We start from the raw sequence: 24866 nt of genomic DNA, 5'->3' as shown, positions 1-24866 counted from the left end.
TGAGTGTATAGTGGCTTCTTTTTGTGGTTTTAATTTGCATTTCTTGGTATGCTTTTTGGACATTTGGACATAATATTCAACAAATTTGTGTCAACCAATTAAAAGAAAAATCTCTCTCATTTTGACCTCTTTCAGCAGCATAATGAGAACTTATACCTAAATGACCTTGAGCCATTGCAGTATTTGAAATCTCTTCTAAGTTAGCGTGAGGACATCAAAGTATATTTAATATATATCAAGTATATTATTTTTATGGAATGTTAGGAAATTGTTTATTCCCCCCAAATAGTGTGTAAGTATAGACTGCTTAGCAAAACACTCGCATAACCAAAACATTCCGTTTCTTTATCATAGCAAAAAACCCCAGAGTTTTTCTATAATACTTCGTATCTTAGGAGATGCATGTTAACCATCTAATGCTAAAAATTTTTTTGGCTTATGAAAAGGTAAAATGCAGTCACATATGCTACTAGACAAGGAGTTCATTTCTTCCAAGTATTTGAAGGCTGGGGTGGTTCCTGTGACTCTCGGAATGGTTTGTCTCATTTTAGTAAGATTTACTCGCACTTACCAGCCTGACCTTTTCTTCCTTTGTGTTCAGCCTATCAGGCTCGGAGATCATCTCAACAGTATCCTGCTTGGAATGTGCGAGGACGTCATTTACGCTCGGGTTTCTGTGCGGACTGTCCTGGACGCTTGCAGTGCCCACATTAGGAACAGCAACTGTGCACCTTCGTTTTCCTACGTGAAGCAGTTGGTAAAACTGGTTCTGGGAAATCTTTCTGGGGTAAGCCACAGTGCCAGTTGGTACACGTTGTCATATTTTAAAATTTAGCAGCACTTCACAAAATTGTCTTTAGAGCTCCATGGATTTACTCCTTTACTACTCTTTTCTCGTGAAGACTAGGAACAGGAGGTGAAATTTCTTGTTCTGATGTTGTTTATTGGAAACAGTACTTAAACATTTAGAAGCCCAGCAGTTCCCGTCGTGGCTCAGCAGGAAGGAATCTGACTAGTACGCCTGAGGACGCTGGTTTGATCCCTCGCCTTGCTTAGTGGGTTAAGGATCTGGCGTTGCCTTGAGCTGTTGTGTAGGCTGAAGCTGTAGCTCTGATTTGACCCCTATCTTCGGAGCCTCCATGTGCCACAGGGATGGCCCTAAAAAGACAAGAAAAAAAAATTTTTGTAGAAGTCCAGGGCAATAATTTAGTCTCCTAGATTTTACAAGAATTAGTTGTTTGGTTTGTTTAGAACTTTATTCTAGCAAGTATCATAGAATCACAGCATGTCAGAGCTAAAAATATCTTCTTATCTCATTTCTTAACATCCCTCCCGGTGAAGCATTCAGTAAGTGGGTCTGCTGTGAAAGTTGTGTGGACATGCAAAATGGGTTTTAGAATTATTTAAATTTCTTTTGCTTTATACTCTTTCTTGCCCACTTACTGGTCTGGACCTCTTGGGTATTCCCCAGACCCTCCCTGCCTTCTTCGGACATTGGCACCTACTGTGTAAGTTGCATGCATGCTTGTGTCCCTGCTAGGTTGTCCTAAGACTGGGACTCCGTCATTTTCTCTTTTGTCTTAGACGTGAAGAATCCCAAGACTGAAAGCTCTATATCCAACAGTCCCTCACCTGCATTTCTCAAGCCGTCTTCTATCCTGTTTGCCCTAGTTTGAACGCTCCTTGGATTTTGATATCTGATCGAGATCTAAACTTTATCTGCTCTTACCCTTTAGGTTATGGTGCCCAAGTCCCTCTCCTTGTGTAGACTTTGGGTAGATTTGCTACTGTCACACAGTGTCCTTGTTGGCTTCCTCTTAATGCGTCACCCCTAGGGATTTAGGTCTGCCATTTTAACCGGGATATCCTATGGTCGGCAGGAATATATCCAAATTTCACATGCTCTGCCACTATATAAGAAACAGGCTCATAGAGTCTTCTAGGTTAAGTGGTTTGTAAACTCTATCCCGTGGAGCCTTTGCGATTCTTTAGTAAGAATAGTGCAGGTAGTAGAGGCCAAGTGAAGAGGATTCTTGTGCTTATTTCCCCTCCTCACGTAGAGCTGCTCCACTTTTATTTGATTTCTTTATATTCCTGTATGATTTTTATTTTGAACACAGGTAAAGATGCTAAAAACTTACGAAAGCCCTCTATTCAGACCAAAAGTTTCCTACATATTCTCAAATATGTCTTTGGATATTTTCACTGCAGCACTTCTCAGAGCCTTTAATATACTAGATTGTATGAATAACCTTCCAGAGGGACAGACATATGCATGAAACATTTCCCAAACTTTTCAGATATGCTCATAATACCAGTGTTTTGTAAAAACTCTCTCCGAGGAATGTTGTTCTCTACTGACTCCTTCACTTTATAATATATATATATAATTTCTTAAAGAAATTGAGATTCACAAAGCTTATAGGACTTATATTTTCTGTTAATCAGTCAGGGATTTAAAAGCTGTAAAGGTTGAGAATGCAAGGAATGACTACATTGAAAAATAGCACATTAAAATAGATCTTATAGACTAGACAGAAGGGAAGGGTAATCCAGGCAGAGTGAAGTAAACTTGGATAAATGCTGTGAAATGGGAAAGAGCAAGATGCTTGAGGAAGTGATAGGTCTGATACGGGATGTGTTGTGGGCTCTTTAGTGTGGAGAGAGGAATAGAGGGTCCGTTGGAATCAACATATAGAGAGCCCACCTTTCCATAGGTCAATTTCTAAGTAGAATTAATAGCCTTCTCCTCGTCTTTCCTTTGCTCTTGCTAGTCTCCCGGACATCACCAGATGTCTTTCTTTAGGTATTTGCTTTGTGCCCAGCACTGTGCTGAATGGCTTACGTGCTTGTTCACATTTATTCAGCGTAACAGTCCCAGGTTATAAGGGATAATTTCATCCTCATTTAGAGATAATGAAACTGAGGCTTAAAAGGATTAAATAACTTGCCCCTGGCCACACATATGGTAAATGACAGAGGTAGAATTAGAACTCGGATTTCTGACCCTAAGGCCATGCTGTTGGCCATTATGCTCCCTCTGAAGCTGCTGTTGCCTCCAGTAGCTGATAGAATAAATCAGTCTTTCACTCAGTGTGAAATTCATTTTAAGGGACCGTAATCCTGATTTACTTAAAATTAATTTGCATACAGCAAAAGTCAGTAGGCCAGTTTACTTGTCCTGGTTCTTCCACTGATTTAATCTTATAACACTTTTGACCTTAATTTTACTTATCTGTAAAGCAGGAATAATAGTACATCATGCACCCATGTTACTAAATAGCTATGAAGATAGTTATTCCAATGCTGATGAGCTGCTTCAAGGTCCTTAGAATTTTGCTTGCTATTTCTCCCTTTATTGTAATATGAGTATAATATATACCACATGAGGTTTTCTGAGATTAAATAACAAAGTACATAAAGCAGTTAACATAGCGCCTGCCTTATAGTAATTGCTCAGTAAGTGACAGGGTTTTTTATTTTTATTTTTTTGTCTTCTTAGGACTGCTCCCATGGCATATGGAGGTTCCCAGGCTCAGAGTCATATCAGAGCTGTAGCCTCTGGCCTACACCACAGCCACATCAACACCGCATCCTTAACCCACTGAGCGAGGCCAGGGATCCAACCCTCATCCTCATGGATGCTAGTCAGATTCGTTTCCACTGAGCCACGATGGGAACTCTGGCAGCTGTTATTAATCGTGTCTTCTTATAGATAGGAAGCATATATATACTCAAATACACTACCCTAAATGGATTTTAAATTCATGCTTAACCAAGTTTTACTAAAGGGGGAATATTAAAGAGTATGTGTCTGTGTGTTTATATAAATAGATATGTCTGCATGCGCTCAGTGCCAGATTTAAGTAACTTCTCCATTCTCTCTCCTTACATTTATTTCCTTACAATTATTCTGACTAATCATCTGAATAAACTCAGTGTTCTAATATTTCACCTCTTGTAATATTGATTTTGATCTAATTTGACATGATTTATTTATTTGTTTGTCTGTCTTTTTAGGGCCACTCTCATGGCATGTGAAAATTCCCAGGCTTGGGGTCCAATCAGCTACAGCTGCTGGCCTACCCCACAGCCACAGCCACGCCAGATCTGAACCACATCTGTGACCTACCCCACAGCTCACAGCAACGCCACTTGACCCACAGAACAGGGCCAGGGATCAAACCTGCATCCTCATAGATACTAGTTGGGTTCGTACTACTGAGCCATGACAGGAACTCGTGACATGCTTTATTTTAAATAAGTATCCTTGGTTGAAGTTATTAAAATTTAAGATTACTTAAACATTTTGTTCCAAAGAAGTCCCAAAAGAACACATTGATTTAAATTTAATTATCATCCCTCCATATGTCCATTTAGTTTAAAGCATTTCTCAAATACAATTTCTGACAGGCAAAATCTAGAAAATTATTTTTAAAAATAATTTAAGTCAGTACCCTCAATGAATAGTTACTATCAGGAGAAAGCTTTATCATGCCAGAACCAATATAGTTTTAAAATTATACTCATACTTGAGAAATGAAAGTAGTTATCAGTTTGGAAAAAATACCACTTCAAGTTTATTGTTTTGAAATGGAACTCATTTTAACTACTTGAATTTGCTAATTTTGCTCCCTAGTTAGCAGATTACTCTTTGACAACTGTTTTCCTGCATTGCATTTCCAAAAGATGAAGTGGCCAGAACTAAGCTACATAAGTCTTATCCAAGGAATCTATATTAACAATAGCAACCATGGAGTGTTTTCTCTTGAAGATTACACTTCCCAAAAATTACCTACCTAGTGTCATTCTGTAGATAATTTCCATGAAAACAAAAGGGAGATTCTCTTGCCAACTTGACTTTTGATTACCTGTGTACAGACGGATCAGCTTTCCCGTAACAATGAACAGAAGCCTGATCGAAGCCAGGCTCTCCGAGACCGGCTGAGAGGAAAAGGATTACCCACAGGTAAGAAACATGAATAAGAAATGTTTAGGCTTTAACCTGTTGTTTCCTTTACAAAATCATACTTACCTCGCTTGGAGATCTGGTCATTGTAACAACAGTCATAACATGAGTGCGGAAACGGGAGGTGCTGAACAGCCGGGAGCTCTGGGCGTATTTATGTATAAATTCACAATAGCGATGCAGAACAGTGTTAATAATACAGTCACAACTTCCTCAGTAAATCATTTCTTTTGATGCTTAGTAAATCAAAACGGGTGAAGAGTTTTTCTATTTGCCAAGAGCATTACGTAGGTTTTATATAGTTATTGAGTTTTCAAGAAACAGAATAGAAATTCCAAACACATGAAATGAAAGAAAAAATAAATTTTTACATGAAAACTTGTATTCGGCGTTCCCATCATGGCTCAGCAGAAGCGAATCTCACTAGCACCTGTGAGGATGCAGGTTTAATCCTGACCTTCCTCAGTGGGTTAAGGCTCCAGCATTGCCATGAGCTGTGGTGTAGATCACAGACACAGCTCAGATCTGGCGCGGCCAGTGGCTAGAGCTCCGATTCAGCCCTTAGCCTAGGAACCTCCATATGCCACAGGTACAGCCCTAAAAAGACTGAAAAAAAAAGTGGTATTTCAGTGTTAATTTTCAAGTTTATTTACTTATTTACTTGTTTATTTTTCTTTCATTTTTTTAATTTTTAAAAAATGTTATTGGGGTATAGTTGACTCTTGGGGTTGTATTAGTTTCCGGTGTACAGCAAAGTGAATTGGTTATACATGTAGATATATCCATTCTTTTTCCCCTTATAGGTTATTACAGATTATCGAGTAGATTTCCCTGAGCTATACAGGAGGTTCTTACTAATAATCTGTTTTACACAGTAGTGTGTACGGGTTATTTCTCTTCTCCCAGTTCTTCTCTTCCCCCTCCACGGTTTCCCCCATGGTAACCTAAAGATTGCTTTTGAAATCTGTTTCTTCTCTGTCCATAATAAGTTCTTTTGTATCATTTTTTGTTGGATTCTACCTATGAGTGATGTCATATGGTATTTGTCTTTGACTGACTTCAGTCAGTATGATAAATGCTAGGTCCATCCATATGGCTGCAAATGGCATTATTTCATTCTTGTCATGGCTGAGTAATATTTCATTGTATGTGTATACCACAACTTCTTTAACGGTTCCTCTGTTGATGGACATTTAGGTTGTTACCATGTCTTGGCTGTTGTAAATAGTGCGGCAGTAAACATTGGGGTGCATGTATCTTTCCGAGTCAAGGTTTTCTCTGGATGTATGCTCAGGAATGGGATTGCTGGATCATATAGCAGTTCTATATTTATTTGTTAAGGAACCTCCATACTGTTCTCTGCAGCGATTGTGCCAATACATTCCCACCAATAGTGGAGGAGGGCTCTCTTTTCTCCACGCCCTCTCCAGCATTTATTGTTTTTAGTCTCCTTCAGGATGGCCATTCTGACAGGTGCCCAGTGTGGGGTGACCCCTCGTCGTTTGAGAATTGTTCCTCACATCGTTGGGAGTCCCTCGTTATTATTTCTCTAATAATGATGAGTGAGTTGAGCACCATTTTATGTGTTTTATGGCTATCTGTCTGTCTGCTTTGGAGAAGTATCTATGTAGATCTCCTGCCCATTTTTTGATTGGGTTGTATGATTTTTTGGTTATAAAGCTGCATGAAATGTTTGTATGCTTTGGAGATTAATACTTTGTCAGTTGCTTCATTTGCAAGTGTTTTCTCCCATTCTGTGTGTTGTCTTTTCATTTTGTTTATGGATTCCTTTGCTCTGCAAAAGCTTTTAAGTTTAATTAGGTCCCATTGGTTAATTTTTTTTTTTACATTATTCTAGGAGATGGATCAAACAAGATATTGCTAGAATTTATGTCAAAGAATGTTTCTGCCTTTGTTTTCCTCTAGGAGTTTTATAGTGTCTGGCCTTACATTTCCTGAAGCCATTTTGAGTTTATTTTTGTGTATGGTGTTGGAGAATGCTCTGATTTCATTCTTTTTCAAGTAGCTTTTTCAAGTAGCTGTCCAGCTGTCCCAGCACCACTTATTCAAGAGACTCCCTCCTGCATTGCATATTCTCACCTCTCTTGTCATAGATTAGTTCACCATCGGCGCTTGGGGTTCAAGCTTGGCTTATTTATAAAATGAACTTTCATTTTTGCTTATTTCTATTCTCTTTAGTTCTTATCAATTAATATTGATAATTATGCTATCTAAACATTAACAAAAATACTTTTGGGGTGAAATATTTTATTGTCTTTAATTTTACAGCTGGGGATAAGTAAATGTAAATACTGCTTAAACATTCTAATAGAGCATTCTAATTGATATAGTCAGGTTAAAAAATTTAAATGCTTAACTATTTAGACAATCAGAGCACAGCTATGTTCTTTAAAAACCTTTGAAAAATTCTCATGGTGAAAACTCAATACAGACATTTGATTCTCTGGACCAAACATTTTGCAGAATTCAGAACTCTCTTGTCTGAGAGGGAAAAATGTGCTCTAAGCACGTGTACTGCTTAACTTAAGAAGTCAAGGAAAAGCAATAAAGATTCTGCTGTGTAGCACAGGGAACTCTATCTGATTACTTGTGATGGAACATGATGGAGGATAATGTGAGATAGAGAATGTCTGTGGATGTATGGCTGGTCGCTTTGCCGCGCAGCAGAAATGGACAGAACATTGGAAGTCAACTATAATAAAAAAATTTTAAAAAGAGAAGCAATAAAGTTGTTTCTAATGGAGTGATTCTGTACCAGTGCAGTTAAGTGTCTGTTTTTGGTACTTTGATTTTACTTACTGTGAATGAGGATTATTTTTCTAAAAAGGAAACTTAGTTTTCATATCACCAGTGTAATCAGTATGGACAGTCTCAAATTCAGTAGCAATTTTCTGTGCACTTCATATGGTGGAACTGAGAGGGAAGGGGAAGAATGGGAAGAGGACATAGAGCCCATACCAGAACTAATATATTTATTATTAGTTGATACGCGGATCCAAAAAAAGGAAGAAGGCAGACTTTGTTTAACTTAGTTTTTTCAGTGCCTCAATGGCAATTTTAAAAAATGTCTTTAACCCTTTCTTGTGTTTCCTTGCTGTACTTATATCCTCATACATGTAGATATACCTTCCTCTCACAAGTAAGAATCTGTCTCATCTTAAAATGATACTAAGATATGATACGGTGTGAATCTTGGTGCCAAGCGTAGTTAACACTTTGTTAATCCATCACATTTTTAGTCCATCCCTCGCTTTAGAACTGAATGAGTCTTTTTTAAGGAGACACAGTGAATACTTTAATAAGTAAACATTAGATTTAAAGGAAGTGATTTCTGCTTCTCTTATTTATCATCTTTCTATTTCTGCCTTCCTCCTTCTCTCTCCTTTTATCTTCCTCTCTTCCTTATTTCTCTTTCCTGTTCTGTTTTCGTAGTTCCCTTCTGTCATCTCCTGCTGTCATTAGGTGGCCGTGTGATGAAATTACTTGTTTGTTACTTGTTAACTTAGTAAATATAAGGGTATAGTATTGAAATTTTTTTTGACTTTTTTTTAGGGCCACACCCGCAGCATGTGGAAGTTCCCAGGCTAGGAGTCTAATTGGAGCTGTAGCTGCCAGCCTACACCACAGTCACAGCAACACCAGATCCGAGCTGCCTCTGCAACCTACACCACAGCTCATGGCAGAGCCAGATCCTTAACCTACTGAGCGAGGCCAGGAATCGAACCCACAACCTCATGGTTCCTAGTTGGATTCGTTTCCACTGTGCCACGACGGGAACTCCTGGTTATTAATTTTTAAAGATAGTTTTCTTCTAAAAATAAAAAATGTTCCTCTGTATATGAGACCCCCACTCTATCCCTATTCATCATGAATCTATAGAATCTAAAGAAAAAGATCACCCTGCTATATTTAGTTTTATCAATTTTTTTTTTTTTTTTTTTTTTTTTTTTTGTCTTTCTAAGGCCATACCTACAGCACATGAAGGTTCCCAGGCTAGGGGTCGAATCAGAGCTATAGCCACCAGCCTACACCACAGCCACAGCCACAGCAATGCCAGATCTGAACCGTGTCTGTGACCTACACTGCAACTCATAGCAAAGCCGGATCCTTAACCCACTGATCAAGGCCAGGAATCGGACCTGCATCCTTGTGGATACTAGTCAGGTTCGTTAACCACTGAGCCATGATGGAAACTCCAGTTTATCAAATTTTAAAGACTAGTAAGTGTTAACTTGGTTTAGATTGTATTTCTTTCTTACTGTAACAGACATGAATTTTTACATAACATTTTAGAGGTAGCAACAGAGATGGAACTGAATGTATACCAACTCTATAACATACTTTAAATAGCAGGTTATTTACTTATAATTTACATACATACTTTTTTTATTTTGCTTTATTTTTATTTATATATATTTTTAAGCCATATACAAATTAAGCTTTCTGGAAATGTAGGGGACATACAGAGTTTTCCCCATCCTAGAATAGGGAAAACCTATTGTATTGAATAATCACATTAGTTTTTGTAGGTTTTAATGGGTGTTTGTTGATTGAATGGGTATGAAAAAAGTTATATAAAAGTACTACATTTAATAATGTTTGTAATACAATTTTAATTTTTCTAAAAAGAAATATGTGAGACTCCATGATTTTTTTTGATAACCTATTTTAATTGTAAGTTTTGTGTAAAGTAAAACAGAATAAACTGTAGTTCATCATCTTGGCTCATATTATTAGACTGTTTTCTTATTACAGCGACAAATAGAAGTTTTAAACCAAATTGTTAATGACTTTTATTTGTGACTTTGTTTTTATAGCATTAAGACTTAGTATTGTTGTCTGATAGTGCTGCAGAATTCTTGACTAATACACTGTCCAAATGCAGATAATCTAGAGGTGACTGTAGTAACTTAAGAAAATTAACAGGAGTTTTTAAATAGACTGTCCCTTGGTTTTCTTCTCTAGTCACCCTTTCTTTATGGGAGAATCAGGTTTACCCAGTATCTAAACTCAACAGAATTTGTAAGGTATTAGAATTTATCACTCGAGTAAACCTAAATTAGTTTCTCTAATTTGAGGTCGAATTAGAGGTCCTTAACTTGGGGATCAAACATAATGGAAGAGGATTCCTGTCTCACCCCAGTTGTACTAAAAGGCTCTTTTCATTTGTCTTTAGCAAGTTTAAAAAAACCCAGCTCACGGCCAGAATTAAGATGCAGACTATTTACAGACATGACCAGACAGAAGCAATTAGGAGCATACGTTAATATATGTCAGTGGCATACATTAATATAAATCTTAAAGATTAAAACAATTACCTTCTGAGAAGAAATATTCTTCTAGGACACTGGTGTCACTTTGGAGCAGGGCCAGTTCTTAACTGTCAGTGGTCACTTGCAGCAAAGCAACATTGTCATACTACCTTAGTAATAAAGCATTTGATACAGACCAACCTAAAACCTTTATGTGGTGATAGCTTTAGTTCATTTAGGCTCCTGAGCAGTTTTCAATAAGTAAAATATCTAGATGAGCAGTGAGATACAGAATTAGATTGAAAGAAGTAAGCAACTTTAGGAATCATGCCTTTATCTAAGTGATTTGATTCTGCACCTAAAACTTAATAAAATTTTTTTCTATGAATAAATGACCTTAAAATGTCTCTTCTTGTGTCTTACCTCTGAGATCTGTTGTAGAAACTAAGGCCTAAACTAGCGGGCTGCGTGCCCCAACTCTGTCATTTAATGCTGCAAATGCTGATGAAATGGCTTGTCTGAGCAGAGAGGAATCAAACATTTCCTGCCAGGCTTAAGGTGGAAACCTACACCGTGACCAGATCAGTATGATAGTGCTTTAGAACTTGGGCATGTTGATAATATCCTGTTTCTTTTGTCACATGCTTGAACACATGTGTGACGACAGACGGGGAATTGAGGAGCCTGTAATACTGAAATGTCTGTTTTTGAAGCCAGCTTCTGTGGTGCATTTTTGTGTCTGGGGGGAAGATGAAGATACACCATGAAGGATAATGTTAATCACAAACAACAAAAATAGTTAAAACAATGCGCTTTACAGGAAGGTTTTTTCAGTTTAATTTAATAAATGGAATGTGTTCTATTGCGAAGACGCTTTGTGGTCTTAAAATCTTTTATTTATAGCTCTTCACAGTTTGTTTATTGCTCACCATTTACTTTTTTCTTCTTCTTCTTTTTAGGGCTGCACCCAAGGCATGTGAAAATTCCCAGGCTAGAGCTTGATTTGGAGCTGCAGCTGCTGGTCTATGCCACAGCCACAGCAGCAACAATACCAGATCCTAGCCACATCTGCAACCTATACTGCAACCCACAGCAACCCCAGATCCTTAACCCACTGAGCGGGGCCAGGGATTGAACCTGCATCCTCATGGATACTAGTCGGGTTTGCAACCGCTGTGCCACAATGAGAACTCTGCCATTTACTTTTTAGAAAACTGTGCTCTCTCCAAAAGGAAAGCGTTTATAGTTTCATTTTAAATTTGAATACTTTTTGTGTGTAATCTAATGTTTTCTATAAACTGTCTCTGAACTCAAAACATCCTCAAAAGGTGGAAAATCTACCAATAGTCATTGCTTATTCTCTTTGGAATAATTTGATTTTTTAAATTATAGAATCTAAAACTTTTGTAGGTGATGTTTTGATTTCTGGTTTTGTTATTTTTCTCTCAAAAGAACTTAATTTCTCCCTCAGTAGATAATCCTATACTGAGGAAAATAAAGCAGAAAAAAAAAAGAACTAAAATTTCCCACTTTTCGTTGCCCTTATTCAGAAGAACTCATAATAGTCCATATAGGTTAGTTCATCTCTAAGAAGAGGGCGTAACCAATTATAGTCACACTTTTGTAGATAAAGGAAGTGAGAAACAGAAATTAACTGGCTTGCCCAAGCTCTTGGATTGAATGATAAAGCTAGACTTAAAACCTGTTTTTTGACAGTAATCTTTCTGGTAGATTTGCTGCCTAAATTGACTTTAAAAAGTTTCAAAAGTTATGTAAAAGTTCCCATCATGGCTCAGTGGTTAATGAACCCTACTAGTATCCATAAGGACGTGGGATTGATCCCTGGCCTCGATCAGTGGGTTAAGAATATGGTGTTGCCGTGAGCTGTGGTGTAGGTTGCAGACATGGCTCGGATCTGGTGTGGCTGTGGCTGTGGCATAGGCTGGCAGCTACAGCTCCGATTCGACTCCTAGCCTGGAAACCTCCATATGCTGCAGGTGTGGGCCTAAAAAGACAAAAGACCAAAAAAGTTATGTGACCAATTGATTCTATAAGCATTTGCATTCTTTTGGAATCTCTTTAATTAGGAACTGGGAATATAAAAACAAGTAAGACATGGTCCCTCTGTCATTGTTCCAGTTGGAGGTAGGGCTAGGAATGAGGAGATGAGTAGGAGTGATGACAGATACATAATATAATGGATAATTTTAATTTAGGGAGATGTCTTCACAGAGGTCCAGCAGGCTCTATGAGTTTAGGTGAAGGAGCCTAACTCTTTCAGGATGGGGGAATATTCGTGGAAGGCTCCACCTGAAATCTTTTAAAGAGTAGCTCCAGTGGCATTGCTTTCAGAAATACTAGTAGTTTATTTTCTTGTGATCAAAATGAGGAGTGAGCATAGCTATTAGGGATACTTGATTAAAGAGTTCAGTGCTGTTTATTGCCTGTTTGATAAAGTAATTATAATAACCTGGGCATACATTTAGAAAGATTTGGAGAGCAGTTGAAGAAACTATATTTTGTCTAGTCTCAAATATGGTTATTAGCTGGGTGGCACTGGCATGAACAGTCCATGGTTTTCACTGGTCTATGAGACTTTACACATGTAATAAATGGGCCTGGAATTCCATGTTTCTCCTCATCATATAGCCACATTCTCTATTTGAATTCTCATTTCGAGTTCCCAGATGAGTAAAAAAATTGTTCCTAGTGCTTTACCAACATAAAGCAACCCTGATACTATGTTGCTATGTATGAGGCCATCTGTGTTTTATCAGCCTGTGAAGTGTTAGGCAATTATTTATTTCGTTGCATAGTTGGCATCAGAGAACATCACTGACTTGACAAAATACATTGCGACTCCTGCCAGGTAGGAATATGTGATTTAGGAATAGTATGTTTGTAATGAACTGAAATCCACCTCTCTGTGTCCCTGCCTAAAGATGTGTCTCCTTTTTCCTCCAAAACGCAAACAAATGCAGGCCAGAAAATCTACTGGAGAAGGACGTAGCCCAAAGCATCTCTTTCCCTCCATTTCCTTTGTCTTCCTCAAAAAGTCATCCACACTCAGTTTCCCCTTGTAAAGATTTTGTGTTTTGTGGCTCTTTCGATTTTACCTTAGCTCAGCTTTGACAAGTACATACTTATCACGCTAAATCTTGTTTCGCACCTCAGCAACTTTTTATTCCTTCCCATTTTCCTGAAGAGTATTTCTGCCACCTCTCCCAGCTCCCCATTTTTTACTCCTCTTCCTACGTCACCATTCCTTTCTTTATCCTGTTTGCTACTAGAAGAGACCTTATTGTGGTTCAAAATGATCCTTTATCAGTAATAGTCAGGAAATTTTGTTAGCTATCATAATGTGCTTTTCAAACATATAGAGCAAGCTGAGCCATAGGTAAATGTGGCATATCTTGTAGAAACAAGGAAGTTAGCGCAATTTTTTTTTTTTTTTTTTTGCTTTTTAGGGCCACACCTGCAGCATATGGAAGTTCCCAGGCTAGGGGTCAAATCAGAGCTGCAGCTGCTGGCCTGTGCCACAGCCACAGCAACACAGGACCCAAACTGCGAGTTCATGGCAACACCGGATGGCAACCCACTGAGCCAGGCCAAGGATTGAACCTGTATCCTCATGGATACTGATTGGATTCATTTCCACTGTGCCACAGCAGGAACTCCAGTGCAAACTTTTAAATTAATTATTTTTATTACAATTTTGTACTATCCTACAGAATTTAAAGTATGATAACTTTCTGTACTTTTAATAAACATGAACTGAAATATTTTTACATTACTAATTTGCATAAAGGTCAAAAAAACCTAGCATTTATAACCAGTAGTTATCTAAGAGCTATCTTATTAGCAGCTAGTTTTAAGCTTCATATGGCTAGTGAGAAGATACAGCTCTTTTAGGATACGAGGGCTCATTAACATATTGCTAGTATGTACTAATGACCTAAAAGAGAATGATAATTTACCTGTTACAAATAGAATAGAATCATGAGACTTTTGGAAATTGATCTGTTTCAATAGTGATCTCAGGGTAGACTTCACTGCAGAAGCCATATTTAAAATAAAACTGTAAGGAGCTGTTTCTCAGGGCTACCTGAGATGCTGTCTCCTGGGCTGAAGATCTGATTTCACCCCAAATAAAACTTAACTCTCAAAAAATAAAAATAAAGAAAATTAAACTATAGAATAAGAAACAACGAATCATGAGAAAGGTCTAGAATAGACCATTTAGGGCAGAGAAAATAGTATGTTCGTGGGCTCTAACACATAAGAGACCTTAACAAAGAAACGTATGTGGCCATCCCAAGGGGAGCAGAGATGAGACCAGAAAGGACTCAAGGGGAACACCCCCAAGGAGGCTCGGTTTGACCCGGAGTACAACAGTGTGCCTTTGAGACTCGTTAAGCAGGGTGGTGACATCCTCGAATGTGTTTTTAGAAGATAGTTCTGGCTGCTGAGTGGAGGACGGTCGGATAAGGAAAGAGAAGGAGGGAGGCCGTTGCAGTTGTCGAGTCAAGTGTTTGTTGATCAGGAATAGAGTGCTGCCGGGGGAATTGACTAACGTATCTTTGAGCATGTAGATAGCCAGCACTCTCTGATGCATTAGATCTAAGGAATAAGGAAGACGAAGGATTTTAGGCGGGTGCCCATATTTCTGTTTTAAGCAATCGGTTAGCTCATGTGCCACTTACTCAAGTTAGAAAGACTGGGGTAAAATAGACATCTCTGGGTGTGGGCGGCAGAAGATAGGTTTTAAGCAGTTTGAGGTGCTTCTGAGATATGTTAGTAGAAGTTCCAATGGCTTCAGACTGGAACTCCCAGAAGAGGTCAGTGCCAAGAATATAAACTTTGGAGTTGTCAGTATGTAGATAATATTTAAAGCCTTGTGGGTGTTTTTGTTTGTTTGTTTGTTTTTGTCTTTTTGTTGTTCTCTTGTTTTAGGGTCGCACCAGCGGCATATGGAGTTTCCCAGACTTGGGATCCAATCGGAGCTGTAGCCACTGGCCTAGGCACAGCTGCAGCAACGTGGGATCCGAGCCCTTCTGCGACCCACACCACAGCTCTCAGCAACACTGGATCCTTAACCCACTGAGCAGGGCCAGCGATCAAACCCTCGTCCTCATGGATGCTCGTCTGGTTCTTTGACCACTGAGCCACAGGGGAACTCCTTAAAGCCTTGTTAGTAGATGAAATTATATAAGGAAAGGGTGAAAGCATAGGGTTCTAAAACTGATAGCTGAGTTTCAGAGAAGGAGGAGGAAAAAGAAAAAACTTAGAATGAGCAGTCTGAGAAATAGGAGGAAACCAGGCTTGTAAAGAGAGGAAAGTGGTTCATGAGGGGATTGTCATCGCTGTTTGTTGCTGAGAGGTAAGTAAGATCTGGATACAGAAGTGTCCATTGGATTTGGGAGCGTGGATATCGTAAGTGATACGTGATGAGAGTTGCCAATGTGTAGAGGAGAGTTGCAAGTTGACTAAAGTGAGTAGGATATTGAATGGGAAGTGAGACCTTGGAGATAACTGTAGTTGGAGGGAAATGTGAAAACAGGGGAGAGATTTTGTTTAGTTTGGTTTTATTTTGGAGCTGTTAGAGCACATTTGTACGCTAATGGGAATGACTCAGTAGACGTGGGGAATACTGAAGATGGAAGCAGAGGGCGGAAGTTAACCAAAGAAGGAAAATCTTTGATAAAGTACAAAGAGGGAAGAATTGAACACATTGAGAATTGGCCTTCAACTGGTAGGAAATTTCATTTTTTGAGACAATAAAGATTGCAGACACAGGTAGATGTGTAGATTAGTCATGGGAAAATGAGAAGCTCTCTTTGGACCGTACTGTTTTCTTGGTGGACTGTGAGACAAGATTGTCAGATAAAGAGAGCAGAGTGTTAAGGTAGGAAATTTGAAGAATGAGGAAAAGTGAAGCAGTCATTGTGGACAGTGAATGAACTTATTAACCCAGGATGTTGAGTGTCCTAAGTGGTTGACTCTGAATTTATGATGTTGCCACGCTACCCACTTGTTTGACTTGTTAGTAGTCAGGGTAGTAAAAGAGGTGGATTGTTGAGTTTATCTATGGTTATATGATTCTTAAATCCTTTTGATTATTGCTTTTTATCTATTCTATCAATTTTCTTTTTTCTTTTTTTTCCTTGTCTCTTTGCCTTTTTCTAGGGCCGCTCCCGTGGCATATGGAGGTTCCCAGGCTAGGGGTCTAATCGGAGCCTAGCCGCCGGCCTACGCCACAGCCACAGCAACATGGGATCCGAGCCGCGTCTGCAACCACAGCTCACAGCAATGCTGGATCCTTAACCGACTGAGCAAGGCCAGGGATCAGAACCCGCAACCTCATGGTTCCCAGTCGGATTCGTAAACCACTGCGCCACGACGGGAACTCCCTCTATTCGATCAATTTTCAAGACTATCTTTGCTCTCTGCATTTTGATATAATTAATGCCTCAATATGTGGTTTAAGAATGTAATTCACCACTAAAATACTGTAACATAGGAATATATTTATCAGTTTTAAATTATTTTATATTAAAGCTAACATCTGTGGCAATCTATGTCTAGATGTCGTGTGATATATTTCTCAATATTCTATAGATGATGTGCCCCAAAGATTGGTTATCCTTATTTGCATTCAGGTTCAGGGGAAGATCAGTTACAAGAAAAGCAGAACATTTGAGTCTAATTATCAAGCCTTTATGTGTTGCCATTCTGAAACTCAATTCATTTTTCTATCATTTTTAAAGTAAAATTTGTGGTCAGGGAATTAAAACTTACAGTTGTTACCCCGAAGAGGCAGTTGACTTCTTCAAATGAGGTAATAAGCTATTTATTATTATGAGGAAGGCTTTAGTCATCGTTTCGTATTGTATTCATAGCAAATAAGATATCAAGGAGGGGTCACAGAAGGTCACCCAGGACGTCTTCAGTGTTTATGAGCTATTGGGTTAGTAACTCTATAAAGTATTTTCCTACATTTCTCTTTTTAATAGTGGAACCATATGCATGTGTGTTTTATTGTTGAATCTGTGGACTCCAAAAGTTAATTTCTGGTTAGGCATTTTTGCTCCGTCTCAATGCATTTATAGACTGCTACCTTTGAAAAAATTAGAATGGCTTACTGGTTTTAACTACATCAAGGACCAAAGCATAAGTAAGGATGGGTACTTTTATTCTAGCTGACTAATATTGATACATTATGTTCAAGAGGAAAAACTATTTCAGTACATGATGGTCTGCCATGGAAAAACTAATTTTCTTACATAATTTAAACACAATCAAAGTGTCTGGATTTCAAACACTATCAAATTTTCTGAAAACATATCTAATCATAATAAAACTTAGATACTTAAGAATTCCAAATATTGCAATCTTTTTCCCAACCAGTATATAGCAAGAATTCTTTGTTTCTTCTTTGAATATATTTATGTAAATGACCAGAAAATGGCAGGGCAGAAAATTGATGTAATGTATATTTGAATTATATCTTTAGAAGTTAAAGGAGTATCCTATATATTCTATTATTTCCCCAAATCATTTTATGAATAATGAATATTCTACCAAGCTGGATAGTATGAGAAATTTATATTTTTCTTTTTTTTTTTTTTTTTTTTTTGTCTTTTTGTCTTTTGAGGGCCACACCCACAGCATATGGAGGTTTAATCAGAGCTGTAGCTGCTGGCCCACAGCCACAGCAATGCCAGATCCGAGCCACATCTGCAACCTACACTACAAGCTCTTGGCAATGCCGGATCCTCAACCCACTGAGTAAGGCCAGGGATTGAACCCAAAACCTCATGGTTCCTAGTCGGATTCGTTTCCACTGCACCACGGTGGGAACTCCAAATTTATCTATTTTTAAAAAACAAATAATTCATCTTTGAATATAAATCATGCTACTTTCAGAAGTAAATTCAATGTATTATTGATATCATTAGAGAAGAAATATTGGACTATGAAAAGTTATGCAATCATGGCATGTCTTTCCACTGCCACTGTCATCACCACCACCACCTCGTCTCATCTCTGCTCTTCCATTTGGAGAATTAGGAAATTGCCACCGCTTTCACGGTCAGTAGTAAGGTTACATTCCAGTTAATTTTCTAAAAATTCTTTGCATACATGATAGATTCTTATCATTCCAGGAAGAAGCTCTCCTTCTGATGTGCTAGACACATACAAGTCTCCATTCCCTCATCAGACCTTTCTTAACAAAGGGCTTAGTAAATCTATGGGATTTCTGTCCATCAGAGACACACACGATGAGGACGATTATTTCAAGGACATGCCATCAGATAATAATTCTGGACATGAAGATTCCGAAAAGTCCTGCTCCCCTTTCCAGTTCAAAGCTAGTGGCCCCGAAAAGAAAGCTCTCCCCGGCCTGGATGTGCTCCCCAAGAAGAAGATTTGGGCTTCATCCATGGACTTGCTTTGCACAGCTGACAGGGACGTCCCCGGCGAGGCTGCCAGATACCGGCACTGTCTCCCCGAGGCAGTGACAGTGCGGACTTCAACTGCTCCTAGGAGAAAGGAGGCAAGATACTCAGATGGAAGCATAGCCTTGGATATCTTTGGCCCTCAGAAAATGGACCCAATGTTTCACACACGAGAAGTGCCCACCTCCACGGCGATATCATGTGCTTTGGACCGAATCCGAGAAAGACAAAAGAAACTTCAGGTTCTGAGAGAAGCCATGAATGTAGAAGGTTAGTAATTTTGGGTATATTTGAGAGAGAATTGAACTGAAATATTTACAATTGTGTTTTGAAATAAAGAAGGGTTCTTAAACTATTCCACACGTCTTATTTCCACTGCCAAACCTTTGTACCCAGGTTAGGCTCTTATTTCTTTGTGAATTTCTGTTCTTCCTTCCACAGAAGTCCTAAGCAAAGTGTACTGCTTCCACAAGGTCATCCCTACCAAACACCCCAGTCCAGCCACCTTATAGTCTCTCCGTATTTTAGGTAGCATGTTTTTAGATTGTAAGCTTCTCCAGGGCAGGAGCTGGGTTTTCTCCTTGTTTTTAATCCTTCATAGCATCATTTGTCATGCACTGTCTTGTGGGAGGCTTCTGTAAAGGACTGGTTCATGGAAAAGAGATGCAGTTAATCAAAACTCAGGGAGGCAGAATGGTTTGGTGATAGTGCAGTGGTTCCCAAAGATCTAAGATAGATAGATAGATAGATAGACAGACAGACAGACAGATTTAATCTGTATTTTTAAAATCATAGCATTTAGGTTTATAGATTAGAGTTAGACAGTCTAGGTTTGAATTATTTACTCCACTCAGTAGCTATATGAGCCTTACTTCAACAGTTGGGCTTAATCACTCCAAGTCTTTGACTCTGTGTAAAATGGGCTTAATAAAAATAAATTAATTGAGAGTTCCCTCGTGGCTCAGCAGGCTAAGGATCTGCATTTTCACTGCTATGGCTTGTGTCACTGCTGTGGCGTGGGTCAGTTCCCATGCCAGGAACCGCCACGTGCTATGGGAATGGCCAAACAAACAAAAATAAATTGAGTAATGAACGTAAAGTGCTTAGTGAGTCAAAAGCATTCCATTATTAGTATGGGAGCGTAAAGTAACTTTGTAAATGATCAATTTTTAATATTTTCAGGGGAAAGCTATGTTTCAAAAACACACAATTCATACACAAAGCACAGTATGTTGAATAGAATAAAATTATGTTCTAGACGTGGATACAGGCTATTTTTAGTAGAGATGGATGGAAGAGAAAGCAGAATACTGAGTTTTCAATCTAATCCTCTGCCTTTTTGAAGGTTAAAGTTTTGTAACTGCCCCTTGACTACTAGAGGACATAGCTGATTAAAGGGAGCTTTAAGGTGTTTCTGTTTCAGTGAGAGTAGTAACATATTCAAGGTCAAGTTCATTTTTAAGGTGGTTGTCCCAGTTGAACATTTTTGATTCATAGATTGCCTTTAAAGTACTCTGCTGAGATTTGTTTCGTTACTTAAGTTTTAAGCATAGTTCTGGAACTGAAAATACACTCCACATTGTGCTTCTTATGAATTAAATTTAGCATTTTTTTTCATTTCATGAATTGCACATTAGTAAGGAATTTGAAATTATGGAGGAAATTATTGAACACTTACTTGATATGGATTTATATCTATATGCTTTTTGTTTGCTTGCTTTTTAGGGTCATACCCGCGGCATATGGAAGTTCCCAGGCTAGGGGTCGAATGGAGCTGTAGCCGCTGGCCTACACCACAGCCACAGCCACAGCAATGCCAGATCCGAGCCTGTCTACGACCCACATCCAGCAATGCCGGATCCTTAACCAACTGAGCAAGGTTTGGTTTTGTTTTAGATAGTGTTTTGATGGAATTTACTATGATAGGACCTGTAAGATGGGTATCCTATACCTGATGAGATAAGGGAGTAAACTATCAAAAAGCAGTGGTTGGTATTGAGTGCTCTGATTTCTTTGGGAACAGAGTAAGAAAGGAACAAAAAAGACCCCAAGAAAGAAATGGTACTTGACGTTTAAAAATTATAAAAATTAAATTATTACTGTGATTATTAATACTTTACCTATCAAATAGTTATCTACATTCATAAAGCAGTAGGGGCGGGGAAGGAGGAAACAGTTTCTCTCATGGAAACTAGTTTTAATTTTTTTTGCTTTTTAGGGCTGCCCCCGCGGCATATGGAGGTTCCCAGGCTAGGAATTGAACCAGAACTGTAGCGGCCAGCCTACACCACAGCTCACAGCAACACTGGGTCCTTAACCCACTGAGCGAGGCCAGGGATGGAACCTGTGTCCTCATGGATGCTAGTCACATTGGTTAACTGCTGAACCACGACAGGAACGCCTTAGTTTTAAAATTTGATGTCATTTCCTTCTTTTGCTTTATTCTTTTCATTTTACTCTTTTCCCCTCAGCCTAGGACTGTCCTGTTCTACTCTTGTCCTTTCTTCCTTGTTCCCAGTATTTTCCTTTCCACATCTCTACTCCATCTCGAGACCTGAGAAATAGTCTTCTAATGAGAGTATCTGTCGCCGTGTCACTTGTGGTGTAATTACTGCACACTCCCTGTCCATTCTCAGTGGATTGGCAGCACATTCCTGATTATGAGAGACTGACTTGGAACCAGTACTGTGAGTATAGTATGAACAGCACCCCACACCCTGGGTGGGGACCGTGAAGAGCTTTTTGCTTCCAGCAGTCAAAACTCCTCTGCATTCTGTGTAATTCTAGGAGGGACAGTGTGAAGAATGGATATAATTAAATTCTGCAAAAGTGACCATGGCTAAATATTACTTATTTGAGGAATTTAAGGTCAATCCTACTTTATGTCTAAATTAAGTATTGTTTCCTTTCTTTCACTGCAGTGGCCTCTGGTCTAGGCTAGTTTGGCTGTTCGGTGACTGCTCTGTGACTACAGCTTAAGCCCTCTGTTGTGCAACTTAGAGTATGCAAACACTCAAGTATGTGAACCTGTTCTCATCATTGAGGCACCTTAATGTTTCATTTCCGTTCACATTCATTCCATCGAATTTGAAAGTACATGTATTTTTATAGTTACATTGCAGAAAAGTAAGAGAGTGGAGTCATAAATGTTGCCCTCCCTCCCATGGGATGCTCCTAATGACATTTTATGGAGGAAGGAATTAAAAAGAAAAAAACTTTTTTGTAAAATCCAAAACTGGTAAAGATGAACTAATCAGTTTTTATTTCTTCACCTAATTTCCCTTTGAATAGCAGCCCCCCCAAAAAAAAATTTTTGTGATTTGGATCACTCCATGAACTAAAATAAGTCCCTTTGAGTTCTGCAGAAGTGAATGTGGCTAAGTAGGGATTTTATGTGATATTGGTCAAATATCATATGTATTTAAGTATTGATGATTTGTTGTACTACTAAGCTGCATATGTTTTGTACCTCTGAGAAGCACTCTCTTGAGGGGTTTCAGCCTCTTATCCAGCAAGAATCAGGTGCCTATCATGTCTAGGACTGAAATTAACAAGGCTGATATTTTAGGTCTGCATTGGCCAATAGAACTTCTTCAATGGAGGAAATGCCCTGTCGCTACCAAGTCCACTCAGTAGTTACAAGACATGGGATTATTGATTACCTGCATTGTAGCTAGTGCAGCCAAGGAACTGAATATTTTATTTAAATTTACATAGCCGCGGGGAGTTCCCTCGTGGCTCAGCTGGTTAAGGATCTGGAGTCAAAACTGTGGTTCTGATTACAGCTGTGACATGTTCAATCCCTGGCCCGGGATTTTCTGCATGCCATAGGGTAGCCAAAATTTATAGCCATATAGTACAGCTTTAGACCATTCTTATATAGACTTAGTCCAATATAAAATACCAGCGTTCACTGGAGGAAAGATTTAAGAAGCATTTGAGAAGAGGTATGCAGTAAGTCATTTTTTAGTTTAAAAACAGCTGAGAATAGGAGTTCCTGTCACTGCTCAGTAGTTGATGAATCCGACTAGGAACCACGAGGTTGTGGGTTCGATCCCTGGCCTCACTCAGTGGATTAAGGATCTGGCGTTGCCATGAGCTGTGGTGTAGGTCGCAGATGTGGCTCAGATCCCGAGTTGTTGTGGCTGTGGTGTAGGCTGGCAGGTGTAGCTCTGATTAGACCCCTAGCCTGGGAACCTCCGTATGCCATGGGTGCGGCCCTAGAAAGACAAAAAGACAAAAAAATAAATAAAATAAAAACAGCTGAGAATAGATATTACTTTCCGATTTATCCAAGTAAAAAAAACGAAGTTGTATTTTTACACAGAAGTGTTAAAGGTGAAACCAAAACTGACTTTCCAGTGGAATTCCCTGGTGGCACAGTGGGTTAGGGATCCAGCATTATCACTGCTGTGTCTCAGGTCCCTGCTGTGGCATGCATTTGATCCCTGGCCCAGAAACTTCTGCATGCTGCAAGGCAGGGCCAAAAAGGAAAAAGAAAAAAAAAAATGTAATTTTCCAGTGTCCATAGTCATAGTAACATAATACTGGTTTTGGAATCCACCGAAATCATAGGCTACTTTATCAGAAATTAGGGACCTAATTAAAGTCTAACTCATACATAGTTAACATAGACCCAGTATGACTTTGACATAGAAGCCTTCTGAAAAGCAAAGATTGGTATGTTCTAAGAAAGATTTAAAATGGATCTTACTGGTAACGCATATCGTAAGTTTTATTTTTTTATTATTTTTAAAAAATTTTTTTATGATTATTTTTATTTCCACATTACATTTTTTTTCTGCTATACAGCATGATGACCCAGTTACACATACATGTATACATCCTTTTTTCTCGCATTATCAGGCTCCATCATAAGTGACCATAGTTCCCAGTGCTACATAGCAGGATCTCATTGCTTATCCATTCCAAAGGCAATAGTCTGCATCTGTTAATCCCAAGCTCCCACTCTCTCCCCTTCCCCCTTGGCAACCACAAGTCTATTCTCCAATTCCATAATTTTCTTTTCTGTGGAAAGGTTCATTTGTGCCACATGTTAGATTCCAGATGTAAGTGATATCATATGGTATTTGTCTTTCTCTTTCTGACTTACTTCACTCAGGATGAGAGTCTGTATTTCCATGCTTGTTGCTGCAAATGGCATTATGTCATTCTTTTTTATGGCTGAGTAGTATTCCATTGTGTATATGTACCACATCTTCCTAATCCAGTTGTCTGTCAGTGGTCATTTGGGTTGTTTCCATGTCTTGGCTATTGTGAACAGTGCTGTAATGAACATGCGGGTGCATGTGTCTTCTTTAAGGAAAGTTTTGTCCGGATAGATGCCCAAGAGTGGGATTGCTCTGTGTATAGATTTCTAAGGTACCTCCATACTGTTTTCCTTAGTGGTTATACCAGCTTACATTCCCACCAACAGTGCAGGAGGATTCCCTTTTCTCCACACTCCCTCCAGCACTTGTTATCTGACTGGTGTGAGGTGGTATCTCGTGATAGTTTTGATTTGCATTTCTCTAATAATCAAGGATGTTGAGCATTTTTTCATGTGCTTGTTGGCCATCTGTATATCTTCCTTGGAGAAATGTCTCTTCAGGTCTTTTGCCCATTTTTCCATTGGGTTGTGGGCTTTTTTGCTGTTGAATTGTATAAGTTGTTTGTATATTTTAGAGATTAAGCCCTTGTCAGTTGCATCATTTGAAACGATTTTTTTCCCATTCTGTAAGTTGTCTTTTTGGTTTCCTTTGCTGTGCAAAAGCTTGTCCGTTTGATTAGGTCCCATTGGTCTATTTTTGCTTTTATTTCTGTTGCTTTGGGAGACTGATCTGAGAAAACATTGGTAAGGTTGATGTCAGAGAAGGTTTTGCCTATGTCCCTTCCAGGAGTTTGATGGTGTCTTGTCTTAGGTTTAAGTCTTTCAGCCATTTGGAGTTTATTTTTGTGCATGGTGTGAGGCTGTGTTCTAGTTTCATGGATTTGCATGCAGCTGTCCAGGTTTCCTAGCAATACTTGCTGAAAAGACTGTCATTTTCCCATTTTATGTTCTTGCCTCCTTTGTCAAAGATTAACTGACGATAGGTGGGTCTGGGTTTATTTCTGGGTGCTCTATTCTGTTTCATTGATTTGTATGTCTGTTTTGGTACCAGTCCC

At 38.8% G+C, this 24866-nt stretch overlaps 1 protein-coding gene across 39 annotated transcripts in view; it reads left to right on the top strand.

The window, feature by feature from the left end:
• PTPN13 (protein tyrosine phosphatase non-receptor type 13) overlaps nt 1-24866 on the top strand; it is a 216182-nt gene that overhangs the window by 87255 nt on the left and 104061 nt on the right. For 22 of the 39 annotated variants that reach the window (XR_014813439.1, XR_014813436.1, XR_014813435.1 and 19 more), the window contains exons 5-7: nt 602-787; nt 4882-4969; nt 18408-18971. Coding sequence is in view for 28 of the 39 variants with exons in the window: in XM_084973528.1 (XP_084829654.1) it covers nt 602-787; nt 4882-4969; nt 18408-18971 (838 nt within the window). In the remaining 11 variants the exon portion in view is untranslated. The remainder of the gene's footprint in view (nt 1-601; nt 788-4881; nt 4970-18407; nt 18972-24866) is intronic. The other 17 variants (XR_014813441.1, XR_014813440.1, XR_014813438.1 and 14 more) reach the window with 1 other exon arrangement.

The sequence above is a fragment of the Sus scrofa genome, chromosome 8, assembly GCF_054392235.1.
Source record: "Sus scrofa isolate SSC_HxYL_T2T_F1_AM1 chromosome 8, Sscrofa_HxYL_maternal_Yorkshire_Landrace_v2.0, whole genome shotgun sequence".
Taxonomy (NCBI): domain Eukaryota; kingdom Metazoa; phylum Chordata; class Mammalia; order Artiodactyla; family Suidae; genus Sus; species Sus scrofa.
Note: the sequence above shows the minus strand (reverse complement) of the source record. Positions and strands in the feature narration are given on the sequence as shown.